Source organism: Dunckerocampus dactyliophorus, chromosome 2 (assembly GCF_027744805.1).
Source record: "Dunckerocampus dactyliophorus isolate RoL2022-P2 chromosome 2, RoL_Ddac_1.1, whole genome shotgun sequence".
Lineage (NCBI taxonomy): Eukaryota > Metazoa > Chordata > Actinopteri > Syngnathiformes > Syngnathidae > Dunckerocampus > Dunckerocampus dactyliophorus.
Window position 1 is genome coordinate 1,543,501 of NC_072820.1, and position 13,270 is coordinate 1,556,770.

Genomic DNA, 13,270 nt, shown 5'->3' on the forward strand with positions numbered 1-13,270 from the left:
AAAATTTTATGGGAATAAAGTCGTAATGTTATGGGAATAAAGTCATAATGTTATGGGAATAAAGTCATCATATTATGGGAATAAAGTCATCATGTTATGGGAATAAAGTCATAATATTTGGGAATAAAGTTATAATATTATGGGAATAAAGTTACAATATTATGGGAATAAAGTTACAATATTATGGGAATAAAGTTAGGTTTAGGTTGAAGTTTAAATATTTGGAAAATAAAAAACCCAACAGCAACAAAAATGGGGCAAAAAGTAGTAAAGAGTGAAGTTGATGATATTAATAATAATAATAATAATAATAATGTGTTTTTTCATCCAGAGTAAAAGACAAAGCAAAGGTCTGATGGAGTGTCTTCATGAACTACGTAGATGCTGTTAGCATGTTTGCTGTGATTTGTTGACTAAGCGGCCCTCGCTGGCCACACCCACATTAACTTAAGTGTTTTTGTTTGAGTGCAGGTGTGGGAGGCCAGCAACCGAGCGAGGGAGGCCAAAGCAAACGCTCAGGAAGTGCTGATGAAATCCAACCAGAGCAAGGAGAGAGTGGAGCAGAGCAACCAGCAACTGCGCAGCCTCATCAAGGACATCCGAGACCTCCTCACTAGTGAGTCCTCGCCTCTTCTGTTTGCAAAAACCGGAGCGCCTCTTATGACGGATGTCGGCGACGGATCTGGCAGACGAACGTGCCAACGTGTCGGTGATTGAGGCGGTGGCCAACCAGGTGTTAGCCCTGGAGATGCCCGCATCCACGGAGAAGCTGCAGGAGCTGACGAGGGAAATCAAGGAGAAGGTGGGCGCTCTCACCACCGTGGAGACCATCCTCAGTCAGAGCGCCCGAGACATCCGAGCTGCAGAGGAGCTGCTGAGGCAGGCCGAGGCCGCCAGGTGAGGACAGGAGGACACGATGGTCTCCACCATCAGAGACGTGAGCGTGTTTGTCCTCCAGTAAGGGGGCGTCCGACCTGAAGGAGACGTCAGACGCGCTACGGACGGCACTGAACGAGACTGAGCGTGCTCAGAGCGTCGCCATGGACGCCGTCCAGCTGGCCCAGAACAACACCAAGGGAACCCTGGACCTGCTGCTTTCGGTGAGTTTGCTGCAGCGTGCGGCGTCGGCGTAGACGGTGTTGACACGCCAGCGTGTGCCAGGTGGAGAACGAGACGGCGGCGTGGAAGCTGCGGCTGGGCAACATGACCGACCGGCTGCTCCGGCTGGAGCGCCAGGTGGGCCTGCTGCGGCAGAACGAGCTGGAGGTCAGCAGCCTGGCGGAGACGGCCGACCGGATCAGCCAGCGGGCCGAGACGGACGCAGAGGAGGCCCGGCAGGTCGCACGCACGCAAACACACGACATTCACGTTGCGCTGGTACGATGCTTACTTTGTGTGTGAAGGAGTTTGAGACGGAGGTGAAAGACAAACTGGAGGAGGTGGAGGACCTGCTGGAGGACAAAGGAGAGTCGGTGCTGCAGGCGAGGAAACGAGCGGACGAGCTGCAGCAGGAGGCCACGGAGCTCCTGGCTCAGAGCAGCAGTAAACTGCAGAGACTACAAGGTCGGTAGGGGGTGGGGACTAGATGATCTCATTTGCAGAAAAATGGGATTTTCATGGACGCTGTGGGAGCGAAAAACATGAACATGACAGTCCCGTTATAATGTGTTGGGGAGCGCCAAATCTATTTGTGGCGCTTCACATTTATTTGTGGTGGGCCGACCACCACAAATAAATGTGGACCAGTGTGGACACGGGCCATTTGCAGCCCGCTGCTGGTTTTTTACTGGCCCTAAAAATATTACTTAACAAAAAAATGTAATTTAAAAAAACAGCAATTTTACAAGAATAAAGTCTACATTTTAGGAGAATACCTTCATAATATGAGGGAAAAAAGATGTAATTAAAACAAAAAATACATCATAAATAAAATTACAAATAATTACAATTAATAATAATTACATAGAATAAAATGAATGTTAAAGTATTAAAGAGAGAAGCCGTTATTTTCTAAAGCTGTCAGATTATGAGAAACTAAATAGAACAAAAAAATAAAGAAATTTGGTCATCAAAAAGTTACAAAAATATGACAACAAAGTCAAAATATTATGGGAATAAAGTTGTAATATTTGAGAAAAAGAACAAGTAAATGTTGGAATATTAGCAAAATAAAAAAATTATTATTTTAAAGTTGAAATTTTGGGACAATAGTCATAATATTATGAGAAAAAAGCTGTGATTTTATGAGAATAAAGTCGTAAGATTATGAGAAAAAATTACATTTCCAATAAAAAAGTAGTTCAATTACAATGAATAACATTTAAAATAAAAAGCATTCAAATGAAATCTGAAATATTAAAAGAAAGAGGCTGTTACTTTCTAAAGCCATTATATTATATGAGAAACAAAACAAATCAAAAAGGAAATTAGGTTGCAAAAACGCTCTAATGTTACCACAAGAAAGTCAACCTGTTATGGGAATAAAGTCCTACCGTTACCAGAAGAACAACATGTAAATGTTGGCATATTTGGGGGGAAAACAACAACAAACGGAAAAATGAGGGGAAGAAAAGTTGATACTAATATGCTTGCTGGACCCCCTTCCTCATTTTAGATGGCTTTATTTCCACAACTAAATGGGTTTTTTTTGCTGCCGTCAGAGCTGGAGAGTTCCTACGAGGCCAACCAGGGCATCCTGGAGGCCAAAGCGGCCGAGCTGGCCAAGCTGGAGGTGACGGCCCGCCGCATCCTGGAGGAGATCAGCTACAAGGTGACGCTGTACAGCACCTGCTTGTAGGGCGCGGCCGTCAAAGATAGCCGTGTTGAATCAGGGGCGTCGTGGAGGGAACCAGACAGACCTCGCTGCCACAAAAGCCAACAATAAAGTTGACTTTTTTCCCTGAGTGCATGTGTGCGTGTATGGAGCACAAAGGTGGCGTACTAACACATCAAATGCTACACTATTTCCAAAAATGCATATATTGTCTTTCATGTCACTCTGTCACAATATTACAGCTTTTTTTTTAACTGACTGCAACCACACACACACACACACAAAGGACGTCTTTCAAAATAAAAGCATGTCTTTGGAGTTTGGCTGTTGTGGTTTATTTGTGTTAAAACAGATCAGACATACAACTCAGATGAAAAGCTGAGCATGTAGCAGCATCAGGTGTGGAATTCATCTCAAGGTGTTCCGTGCTGGTGTCTTGAGAAGAGAGTTACAGAGTTTGCCTACTTGCGGGTGCTGGGCCAGCGGGGGGGCGGCGCTCCCTCCACCGGCACCGAGCTGGGCACGGCCAGCAGCTGGCCGCCGTGCATGCGCTCATTGACGCGCAGCTGGCAGCCATCCTGCAGCATGCGCAGCGCGATGCGAGCGATGTTGCGCGAGTCGTCCAGGCCCGAGTGAGGGCGGCCTTCGTACTGCAGGCCCAGCTTTTCCAGCATGGTGCTCAGCTTGGTCTGAGTGCGCGGGACCTTGGGCGAGGGAGAGAGCGCGTTTACATTTACTCAGGCTGGGCCGGCTGTACCGTGCTTGGGCCCGCTTTGTGAGCGCTCAAGTGCGGGGACGAGGCTCACGCCCAAGTTGTGACCGACAGCTGACACGCTTCAGAAACGAAACAAAACACCAAGACTAGCAGGAGCAGTCATAGAAATCATCACGTCGTCTGGAAATGATCCACAGTCAGGGAAACTGCAGAAATGCAGCAGCACAGAAGCGATGTGAGTGGGTTCAAGTGGACGCGAAGCACGCAGCAGGAGTTTCCCCCTGTACAATTTCGCCCTCTGCTGGCCGTTAGATGAACTACAGGTTAAAATTGAAGCTAAATGCAGGCGAGCAAAAAGATGCAAAAAAAAAAAAAAAGGAAACAAAATTAATGGATTTGAAATAATAAATAAATATAATAATTAATAAATAATAATAATGCAAACCAAATTGTGTTTACCAAAATGATGCATGTTTTTGTTTGTAAAAAAAAAAAAAAAGCTGCATTTTTTAAAAATAAACTTTAGAATTTTTAAAATAATTTTTGGGAAAAACGATTTCAACCTTTATTTTTTTTCTTTGACCTGATGAAAGGACACATTTCTCTCCAAAGATTTTGGTATTTCTCCAAAAAGAAGCCAGCAGAAAACACATCTAAGTGGGTAATCATCTACATATGGGTGATATTACAGGTAAATGGAAAGCATTCATGTACCACCGTTAAAAACCCCCACATTTTTACATGTTTTTGTCTTTACACTTCACTGTTTTTTTCTCAAGCGTTGAGGTTTCACACTTTGTTTGGCGACCCTTGAATGCAACATAAACACTAAAGTTTCTCGTACATTTTATACTTTTAAATCAGAGATGAACGGTATCTTTTTTTTTCAAACCGATACTGATAATTTCCTGCTTCTCTAGACCAATATGATACAGATGATGACATCTACTTTTTTAACATTTACATTTAAGTGCCGTTTGTGCACACCTGGAGGTAAGAAGAACAATTTGGGATTTGACCAACGGTACCAAATATCATGACATCACTGCTATCAGGAGAACCAGAGTATAGAGGGGAGGGAGCCACCTGCTGTTGCCCAGCAAGGTGCACTGTATTCGGGCACACGCTCCAGTGCCACGGAGGTATCTGGCAAACCTTTTTTTTTTTTTTTTTGCTTCCCCCCCTCATCGTGGGCCACTTGGTACAACCAGCACACAAAACCTCTTCCTCGGAAAGTGAACTGATGGGACGTTAACGTCACAGGCAGGAGAAAAAAGGAGCGCTTGATTTGCTCACCAGCTGTTTTTAATGTTATTGGATTCATCGTTATGACATCATAATTGCTGATCCGTTAATTATCATACCCGCCTACTTTAAACGTATTTTATTGTAGTACGTTTCTTTGTTTCTATTTGATCTTTTAGTTTGTATTGTCGTAATTTTTACTTATTATTTACATTTACATTCCTTTATTTACTTATTATTTATGGTTTTGCTAGTCTGTGCAGCACTTTGGAAACAGTGTTTATAAAATGTGCTATATAAATAAAGTGGATTGGATTGGATTGGATAAACGTGTTGAATACGCCGTGAGGCGTATTTTGGGAGCAAACCAGGACTGTTGTGAGTTAACAACAGCAACTGAAGAGAGACGGGGGGCGGGTTCTGAAGCTTAACCTAATAATTGTGTGAATGCGTTTATGAACGAATCAGCCGCAAGAGCTGGCTCGTGTCGTCGGGAGCCGATTAGGTTTTCCTCGTCTTTTTTGTTACAAGGCGACACCTCCACCATTTGGTGGTTAGGGTTGGGTTCGGGGTTAAGTCAAAATGAAGAACTCAGTCAAGTCATTTAGCTTTCCTGGTACGTGTTAGCATGCCAACATCAGCATAGTCGCATTTTTGCCATTTTGTGAGTATTAAAATACAAAAGACACCTGGTGTGTTAGCATGCTAACCTTAGCATTGCTAACAGACTAACATCAACACAGCTTTTTAGCAGTTTTCACGAGTAGACGTCTACTGTATATAAACGCTTAGTACTATCATGTCAGGTGTTAGCATGTTAGTGCTAGCATGTTAATATTAACATAGTCGCGTTTTATTTTTTCAAAATTTTTATGAGTATGAAAATACGAAGACACCTAGTGCTACCATGCTAGGTTTAGAACTCTAGTGTTAGCATTGTTAACATGCTAACATTACATAGCACAATTCCCGCTGTTTAGACACCGATATAAACACCTAGTGCTATCATGTCGTGTGTTAGCACTGTTAATATTCACATAGTAGCATTTTTTTTAAATTTTCGTAATGAATACACACAGACACTTAGCTCTACCATGCTGGGTGTTGCATGCTAGCGTTAGCGTGTTAGCTATTTTTATAATGACAGACTTACTGTATCTAAACACTTTGTGCTATCATGCTAGGTATCATTTGTGTATCAGTTTAAAATTTCGGCATGTTTCCATGCCATTTCAGCGCCACTTCGTCTCTCTTGCCTCGACACTCGCGCCTTCCTGCTCGCTTCCGTTTCATCCGTTCTTTCAGCTCATGGATTCACACTACTTACTACAACCGCTGCTCCTGATGTTCACGCAAAATTGGAGGACAGCGTCAACGTTTTTGAGTGGGGTAGGGAAAACAGGGCCGTATTTACTCGTACTTTTTGTACCGATATTAAATTGTCACACAACGAACACAAAACAAAGCAAAGTCAAACCTTGTAGAAGTTGCCGTAGGACTTGCGAATGTTGATCCACTTCTTGGCAAAGTGCGGGTATCGGATCTGGCTGATGCGACACTGCATGTTGAGGAACTTGCTCATGTCCCACGCTCTGCGCCACAACACTTGGCATCAGAGGTCATCAGGACAAGACACACACACAAAAAAAAAAGTAAAAACTGACCCGTCGGTGAGGAAAGTGTATTTATATTTAGTGCCCAGCTCCCTCTCCTGCAGCCACGCCACCACGTGCTGCAGAACCACCGGGAAGGTGTCGGCCGCATCCACCATTTCCTGTGTTAAGCAGCGTTACGCATCTACACCAGTGCGACGGAAAGGGGGGGGGGGCGAGACAGACCTGTGTTATTCCCGTGAGCTTGACACAGAAGTCCGACAGCATGGGGTTCAACTCCGGTTTGACATACTCCTGGAAGGTGTCCACCTGAGGAGCAAAAAGGTGAGGCGGAAGAAGCAACCGCTTTGGAGAAAGAAAGAAAGAAAAAGTCATCTCACAATCTCCAAGGTGTGCGTGCTAATGAGAACCACGGGGAACTCGATGATCTCGTGCAGGAAGTCGGCCGGGTTGTCCTCTTCGCACGTGGCCTCGAAGTCCACCACGCAGATGTAGTCGTAGTAGGTGTCGGCCCCGCCCCCCTCGGCGGCCGACTGCGTCAGCTTCTGCTTCTTGTAGTGGCTCTTCAGCCTCTTCTTCATCACGTCCTTCACGCCTCTGCCGGCACACAAAACGTCCGACGGTGATGACGACGACAGTGCGCGCGTCTCAGGGGCGGTCCTACCTGGTGTCGAGCTTCAGCTCCGCCAACTTGCTGCGGAGCTCGTCCCTGGTCATGCGGTTGATGTGACCGTTGGCCAAAGCGATCTCTTTGTAGACGGGGTGGCTGAAGTCGCTGCTGGACTGGCTCGCCTCCGAGGCATCGCCTCCGGCGGGACGTATCACCTGACGGAGGGGGACAGAAGACACTCCCATGGCAAACTGTTTATTGTTATTGTTATTGTTTACCTATCCCCCTTCCGCTCTCAAACCACGTACTGTCCGGTGGCGGCTGGCTTTTGTCATGCTAGTTTAAATAAAGAGTATCAAAGGCACAAACGATGCTCAACAAACCTTATCATCTTCTCCGCTGGACATCTTCACATTGGCGTCCTGGCCGTGGATGTTTTCCTTGAGCTCGTCCATTTAAAATTCATCCACAAAAACAGGGGAAAACAAACAAACGCCGAACGAGTACCGTTTCTGCCGCGCTAGCTAACGTCGGCTAACAACATGGCTAACGGGTGAGATTGGAGCGCTCGCACCTCCAAAGCCGAATCCAGTCTAGATACTCGCCTCTTCTTGTCGTTGTGAAATTAGTACAAAAATAAATCCGCGGTTGCCGTTTGATGATTTGACTTCTGGGCGGAAGCAGCCATTGACAGTCAAGACCGCACAAATTTATGTTCAACTTTTTCAGCCGAGTGGACTTCCGGTGTGGCGTTCAAATTCACAACAGCAGCACTACTGCCCCCTGGTGTTGTGGAGGACACACAATGATAACATTTTGGGCACTTTGTGTATGTTTGATTACATGATTCAGTTTGCGCGCCTTCCTTTCAAAAATAGTACATGTTATTGTTATTCGTTTTTTCCATTACTAGCAGTTAAGCCCTCTAGCCACCAGGAGGCAGTGGTGGTGGCACACGGTTATTCACAAAAAAACAAAATGCCAAACAAGCGCCATTATAGCCGCGCTAGATAAGCACAGTCGCCTCTTGTTGTTGTGAAATTAATACATAAATTCATTTTCAGTTGGGACGACTTCCCGTGTGGCGTTCAAACAGCAGCACTTGAGCACTACTGCCCCTTAAGTGTTGGCGGAGAACAGACAACGCTTATGTTATCATCACAACAGTACTTCTTGAAGCTATATTTTATTACGTTATTCACTTTGCACGTCTTTCTTTAAAAAATATTATGTTTTAGTTACTCGTTATTTTTTCGTGACTAACAGTTCCAGGAGGCAGTCGTGTCTGTACACTTTTATTCATCCAAAACAACCAAACCGCCAAACGAGCACCTTTATTGCCGCGCGAGGTAACGCCGGCTAACAAATAGTGATGTGTCGGTCGCGAACGAATCGACTCTAAGACCCGGCTCTTTGAAATGAACAATAGGAGCCGTCTCGCGTCGTTGGGAGCCGATTAGGGTTTTTTTTTGCTATTAAAGGCCAATGTCATTGGTCAGGATGTGTGGCGGCGTCTCTGTGTTCACACTGAGCAGAGGGAGGGGCGGGGTTAAACGTGCTGTGGCGCTCTTAGTGCCGATTCTTTCGTGAGAATCATAACATATGTTGTAGCTGTTCGTTGAGGTTTAAATAAATCCATTTGAATAATAAAAATATGATATCTTGTATTTTTTACATTAGTCATTCATTTTCCACAATACACATAATTTGGTACGGTAATCATTTAAAACAAAAACATTTGAGGAGCCACTTGGGCCAAAAGAACCGTCTCTCTAAAAAGAGCCGAAATTTCCATCACTACAATCAAGTAACATTGGCGCGCCCGCACTTAAAGGCCGAAGCCAGTCTTGCAACAAGGTTATTGTTGTTTCGTGAAATTAACACATAAATAAATCAATGGCGACCGTTTGATTATAATCTTACTTCTGCGAGGAAGCAGGTACAAAGACCGCACAAATTTTACATTGCACTTTTCCGGTCGCGTCGACTTCCGGTGTGGCGTTCAAATTTCAAGCCGTACTACTGCCCCCTGGTGTTGTGGATGACACACAACGCTTACCTCGTCGGCACATTTGTGCGGTACAATACTGCTTGAAGCTACTGTAATATTTTATTCGTGTTTTTTCTTGACTAGCAGTTCCATGCTCTGGCCACCAGGAGGCAGTCGTGCCTGTACACTTTTGTTATGTGGCGTTTTCAAGCGAAAGAAGCAAATGAATGAAAGCTGGGAAGAAGGCAGCAGAACACTGTGTGAATAATGAATGTCAGGTCAGATAAAAGATGGATGATGCACCACAACTATTTGTTCTCATGGTCATTTACTGAGCAGCAAGTCTGAAATGATAAAATGACAGCATTTTTAACACTTGAAAGGGTGTATTTGCCATTTCATTGAAGAGCGGTCTGTCTGTATAATGAAAACAACACATGAAGAGCATTTATTAGGAAAAAACATTTATTTTCTCATTTTAAAAAAAGCAAGTCGTGCTTACATGCACACATAAGAGACAGTTGTTAAAAACGTTCGAGTGAAAGTGTTACTTATAGGAGGGCTAAAGTGCCTTTTGAATTGATATTTGGCTTATAGAAGGGACAGAAAAACCAAGAGAAGCTGCATCGGAGAAGGCGTCAATCGTCACAGTGATGCCTGGTTAGAGCGCTACAGTCCCCTTCTGTCCATCCAGCCATGCTGCATTCAGGTCGCATGGGGAAAACAAGCGCCACTCAAGCGGCGAAGGCCACTAAAAAGAACACAAATCTTCATCCTGCCAGTCACTAAAATGACTTTCTTCAAGTCAGGAGTGCAAAGACGGCTCGGAGGAATCGTTGGGAATTAAATATATAAACCTCCACAGCTGGGAATGCTTCGAACCGTCCGGTTGTGCCGTTGTTCCCACTGCGATTGAACGCAGCATCGCATGCATTCAAGGTGGCTTGTAACGTCACAGCCCCCAACCCCCCCCAAAAAAGGCAGTTAATCAGGATTCTCTAAAAACACACATCTTACCTGCAAATCATGAAACGTTCCATAAAACAGTGCAAACGTGTCAAATTAGCACAACAGTACACAAACTTTAATGTAAAAGGGGGATTTTGACTATTTGGGAAACAAAGACCATTCCTGCACAGAGTTACACTGACTCACGGGTACTCGACAAAGACACGAGTTACACTGACTCATGGGTACTCGGCGAAGACTGGAGTTTCACTTACAGGTATTCCAAGACTCGAGTTTTACTGACTCAAAGGTACTTGACGAAGACTGACGTTTTACTGTCTCACAGGTACTCGATGACCGGAGTTTCACTGAGTCACGGGTGCTCAACGAAAACTCACTCACGAATGCTCGACAAAGACGAGTTTTATTGACTCATTTCTTCAAAGACTCAAGTTTAACTGACTCACGGATACTCAAAGACTCGAGTTTCACTGACTGACAGATACTCAAAGAGGCGAGTTTCAATGACTCACAGGTACTTGATGTAGACTGACGTTTTACTGTCTCATAGGTACTTGATGACTTGAGTTTCACTGACTCATGGGTATTCGATGATGAGTGGAGTTTCACTGACTCACGGGTACTCAACGAAAACTCAAACTTTGACTTACAAATGCTCGACAAAGACTGGTGTTTTACTGACTCACAGATACTTGGACTCAAGTTTCATGGACTCACGGGTACGCAACGACGACTGGAGTTTCACTGATTCACAGGTACTTGAAGACTCGAGTTTCAATGACTCACAGGTACCTGACGAAGAATGACATTTTACTGACTGACAGATACACAAAGACTCACGTTTCAATGATAAACGAGTGCACAACAAAGATTTGAGTTTCACTGACCCACACGTACCCCAAGACACAAGTTTCAATGACTCACAGGTACTTGACGAAGAATGAAGTTTTACTGACTTACAGGTACTTAAAGACACAAGTTTCAATGACTCACAGGTACCTGATGAAGACTGGCATCTTACTGTCTCACAGGTACTCGACAAAGACTCATATCACTGACGCACAGGCACGCAACGATGACTGGAGTTTCACAGACTCACGGGTACTCAACAAAAACTCCAATTTCAATGACTCAGAGGTGCTCGACGAAGACTCAAGCTTTACTGACTCACGGATGCTCGCCGAAGATGAGTTTCACTGACTCACAAGTACTCAACAAGGACTCAAATTTCTTTGACTCACGGGTGCCCAACAAAGATTGGAGTTTTACTGACTGACAGGTGCTCGAATAAGACTTTCGAAGACTCGAGTTTCACTGACTCACGGGCGCTTGCCGAGCATTGCCTAATTAGTTGCGCAAGTGCAAGTTTCTGCACATGCGCTTCATGATGAATCACTCGAGATTCACTTGAGTTCCTGACTCACACAAGCTGTGAGTTTCCATCAGGAGCGTACAGGAAGAAACGCCTCTATCACTGTAATCACGACATATCACAGCAATCCTTACATAACATGTAATTATGTTTCCCAAAATGTCAAAATAAATCTTAACAAAAGAGTGGTGGACGAGCAGGTGGACGGTGGACGCACACGAGAAGAGCGGGGAAACATCAACACGGAAAACTGTGAACCTTACGGAAGTTGCGTTGGTCACAAGTTCAAGCTTCATGGAGTCCAGTGTTTAGAAGTGATGCGGCAACGCTTTCAGGACAGGAAATTAGCTCTCCAAAATAAAAGACAATAAAAAACATCACATTAACAAAAGAGGGATGGTGTCGTTTGTCTTTTCCCATGCACCCTGAAGGCAGCGTCGTGGTCTTCAGCTTTGTTGGACGGCGTCGTCTCTCAACAGCGTTTGTGGAGGTTCTTCCTGGGATGCAAGTGACCGCGAACAAGTGCTGGTGTAAGGCTATGTGTAAAGTCCCCCCCCCCCGGTGACCCCCAGTCTCAGTGCGGGAGCAGAAGTCGCTCCAGGGTGCACTGCAAGTGTTCCCAGTTCTTCCACAGCAGCGCCAGGAAGGACACGCCCACGCAGGTGAGCGCCAGGTGGAGGCGGCTACGCAGCAGCGGGGCGGCGAACTTGGCGGCCGTGGACACGCACACCAGAATGACGGTGGCGATGGCCAGCATGATGTTGATGGACTTCCCCAGGAGGACCTTGGCGTCGGCGTTCTCCAGCTGGACTGTTTGCTGCTGCTGCTGCTGCTGGAGCTCCAGTTTGGACACGCGGGTCTGACACGACTCCAGGACCTCCTGAACGGAAACACATGCAAAATATGCGCGTGACTGGGCTGCTCACGCTGTGTGTGTGTGTGTGTGTGTGTGTGTGTGTGTGTGTGCGTGTTTAGGACGTTACCTGGATGTCCCGGGCCCTCTCGTAGGCCTGGTAGGCCACCTTCTCCTCGATGCTGGCCAGCTCCTGCTTCAGGTTGCTGGTCTCATGCTGGTGGAGCTCGGTCAGGTCGTTTAACTGGTCCTCAAGTCGCTCATACCTGACGCACCCGGAAGAGACACGATAAAGACGCTGCGTCTGTCACCTGCCCCTGGTTGCCACAGCAACGCTCACCTGTATCTCTCCTCCTGCATCACCTGAGAGAAGTACCCGTAGTCTCGTTTGAACTGTGCGTTCAAAGTCTCGATGTCCTCAGCCAGCTGGGCCTGAGCGTCTCGGACCTCACGCACCATCTGCAGAACCTCCCCCAGCCGCCCGTTGGCGTCCGACCGGGCGGCGCCCCCCGAGCCTGCCGCAGAGCCCCCGGCCGGGTTGCCGTTGGAATCGGCGGAGGCCGACGTCCCGGTGGAGCACTCGTCGTCGCTGTGGTACTTGCTGGCCTTGGCGACGGTGGTGGCGCTGCCGCTCAGGCCCCGGGCAGCGCCCTCCGCCTGCAGCCCGGACCCCGCCTCCATGCTCTTGAGGTGAGCGATGTTGTCGGCGCTGCCGTACTTGTTTCGGATGAGGTTGGCGAAGCCACGGGACTTGTTAAAGAAGAACGGCGGCGAGAGCGAGACGCCCGGCCCGATGGTCTTGACTTTGTCCAGGGCCGGGTGTCGCCCCGAGGAGCTGACGTCCCGCAGGCTGCCCTCCTTGCTGTGGCCCCCAGACTCCTTGGTGGCGTCCTTGTGGTGGCCGTGCTTACTGTTGGCCTCGCTGTCTTTCATGCGGCGGTGGTACTGCTCCAGCTTCCTCTGCAGCCGGGCGATGGAGTGGGCCGACTTCTGGTTCTTCTTCTCGAACACCTGGCGGATGCGCGCCACCTGCTGCTTGTCGGCGTTGTTCACCAGCTTCAGGTACTCGGCCACGTTCTCGTCACGCGCCGTCTGCTCCACCTTGATCTGCTCCGTCACCTGGACCGCCA

The 13,270-nt window shown here is 46.7% G+C and overlaps 3 protein-coding genes across 9 annotated transcripts in view; 1 reads left to right on the forward strand and 2 right to left on the reverse strand.

Moving 5' to 3' along the window:
* Positions 1 to 3,091, forward strand: part of lamb1b (laminin, beta 1b) — a 36,910-nt gene extending 33,819 nt beyond the window's left edge. For 2 of the 4 annotated variants that reach the window (XM_054764888.1, XM_054764897.1), the window contains exons 29-34: positions 472 to 616; positions 690 to 897; positions 959 to 1,100; positions 1,162 to 1,338; positions 1,404 to 1,563; positions 2,661 to 3,091. In XM_054764888.1, coding sequence (XP_054620863.1) covers positions 472 to 616; positions 690 to 897; positions 959 to 1,100; positions 1,162 to 1,338; positions 1,404 to 1,563; positions 2,661 to 2,797 — 969 coding nt within the window. In that variant the 3' untranslated portion in view covers positions 2,798 to 3,091. Of the gene's footprint in view, positions 1 to 471; positions 617 to 689; positions 898 to 958; positions 1,101 to 1,161; positions 1,564 to 2,660 lie in introns of those variants that run through there. The other 2 variants (XM_054764916.1, XM_054764907.1) reach the window with 2 other exon arrangements.
* eri1 (exoribonuclease 1) lies at positions 3,073 to 7,723 on the reverse strand. The gene is made up of 7 exons (XM_054764943.1): positions 7,340 to 7,723; positions 7,011 to 7,171; positions 6,727 to 6,943; positions 6,572 to 6,655; positions 6,398 to 6,507; positions 6,211 to 6,325; positions 3,073 to 3,477 (listed from the first exon to the last, which is right to left on the reverse strand). The coding sequence occupies exons 1-7, from the start codon at positions 7,409 to 7,411 to the stop codon at positions 3,235 to 3,237; spliced, it is 1,002 nt and encodes a 333-aa protein (XP_054620918.1). The 5' UTR covers positions 7,412 to 7,723; the 3' UTR covers positions 3,073 to 3,234.
* A 1,622-nt stretch (positions 7,724 to 9,345) lies between these two features.
* The window catches only part of LOC129177201 (transmembrane and coiled-coil domain protein 3-like), a 28,504-nt gene continuing 24,579 nt past the window's right edge, over positions 9,346 to 13,270 (reverse strand). For 2 of the 4 annotated variants that reach the window (XM_054768057.1, XM_054768058.1), the window contains 3 exons: positions 12,481 to 13,259; positions 12,271 to 12,406; positions 9,346 to 12,167 (listed from right to left, as the gene is read on the reverse strand). In XM_054768057.1, coding sequence (XP_054624032.1) covers positions 11,862 to 12,167; positions 12,271 to 12,406; positions 12,481 to 13,259 — 1,221 coding nt within the window. In that variant the 3' untranslated portion in view covers positions 9,346 to 11,861. The remainder of the gene's footprint in view (positions 12,168 to 12,270; positions 12,407 to 12,480; positions 13,260 to 13,270) is intronic. The other 2 variants (XM_054768060.1, XM_054768059.1) reach the window with 2 other exon arrangements.

What these genes read in the sequence shown, in the direction of transcription:
- eri1 (XM_054764943.1), bottom strand. Translation starts at nt 7,411, where the DNA reads ATGGACGAGCTCAAGGAAAACATCCACGGCCAGGACGCCAATGTGAAG. An exon ending in GAGCTGAAGCTCGACACCAG is followed by an intron (nt 6,944 to 7,010) that starts GTAGGACCGCCC and finishes GTGTGCCGGCAG; the next exon opens with AGGCGTGAAGGACGTGATGA. An exon ending in GCACGCACACCTTGGAGATT is followed by an intron (nt 6,656 to 6,726) that starts GTGAGATGACTT and finishes TTTGCTCCTCAG; the next exon opens with GTGGACACCTTCCAGGAGTA.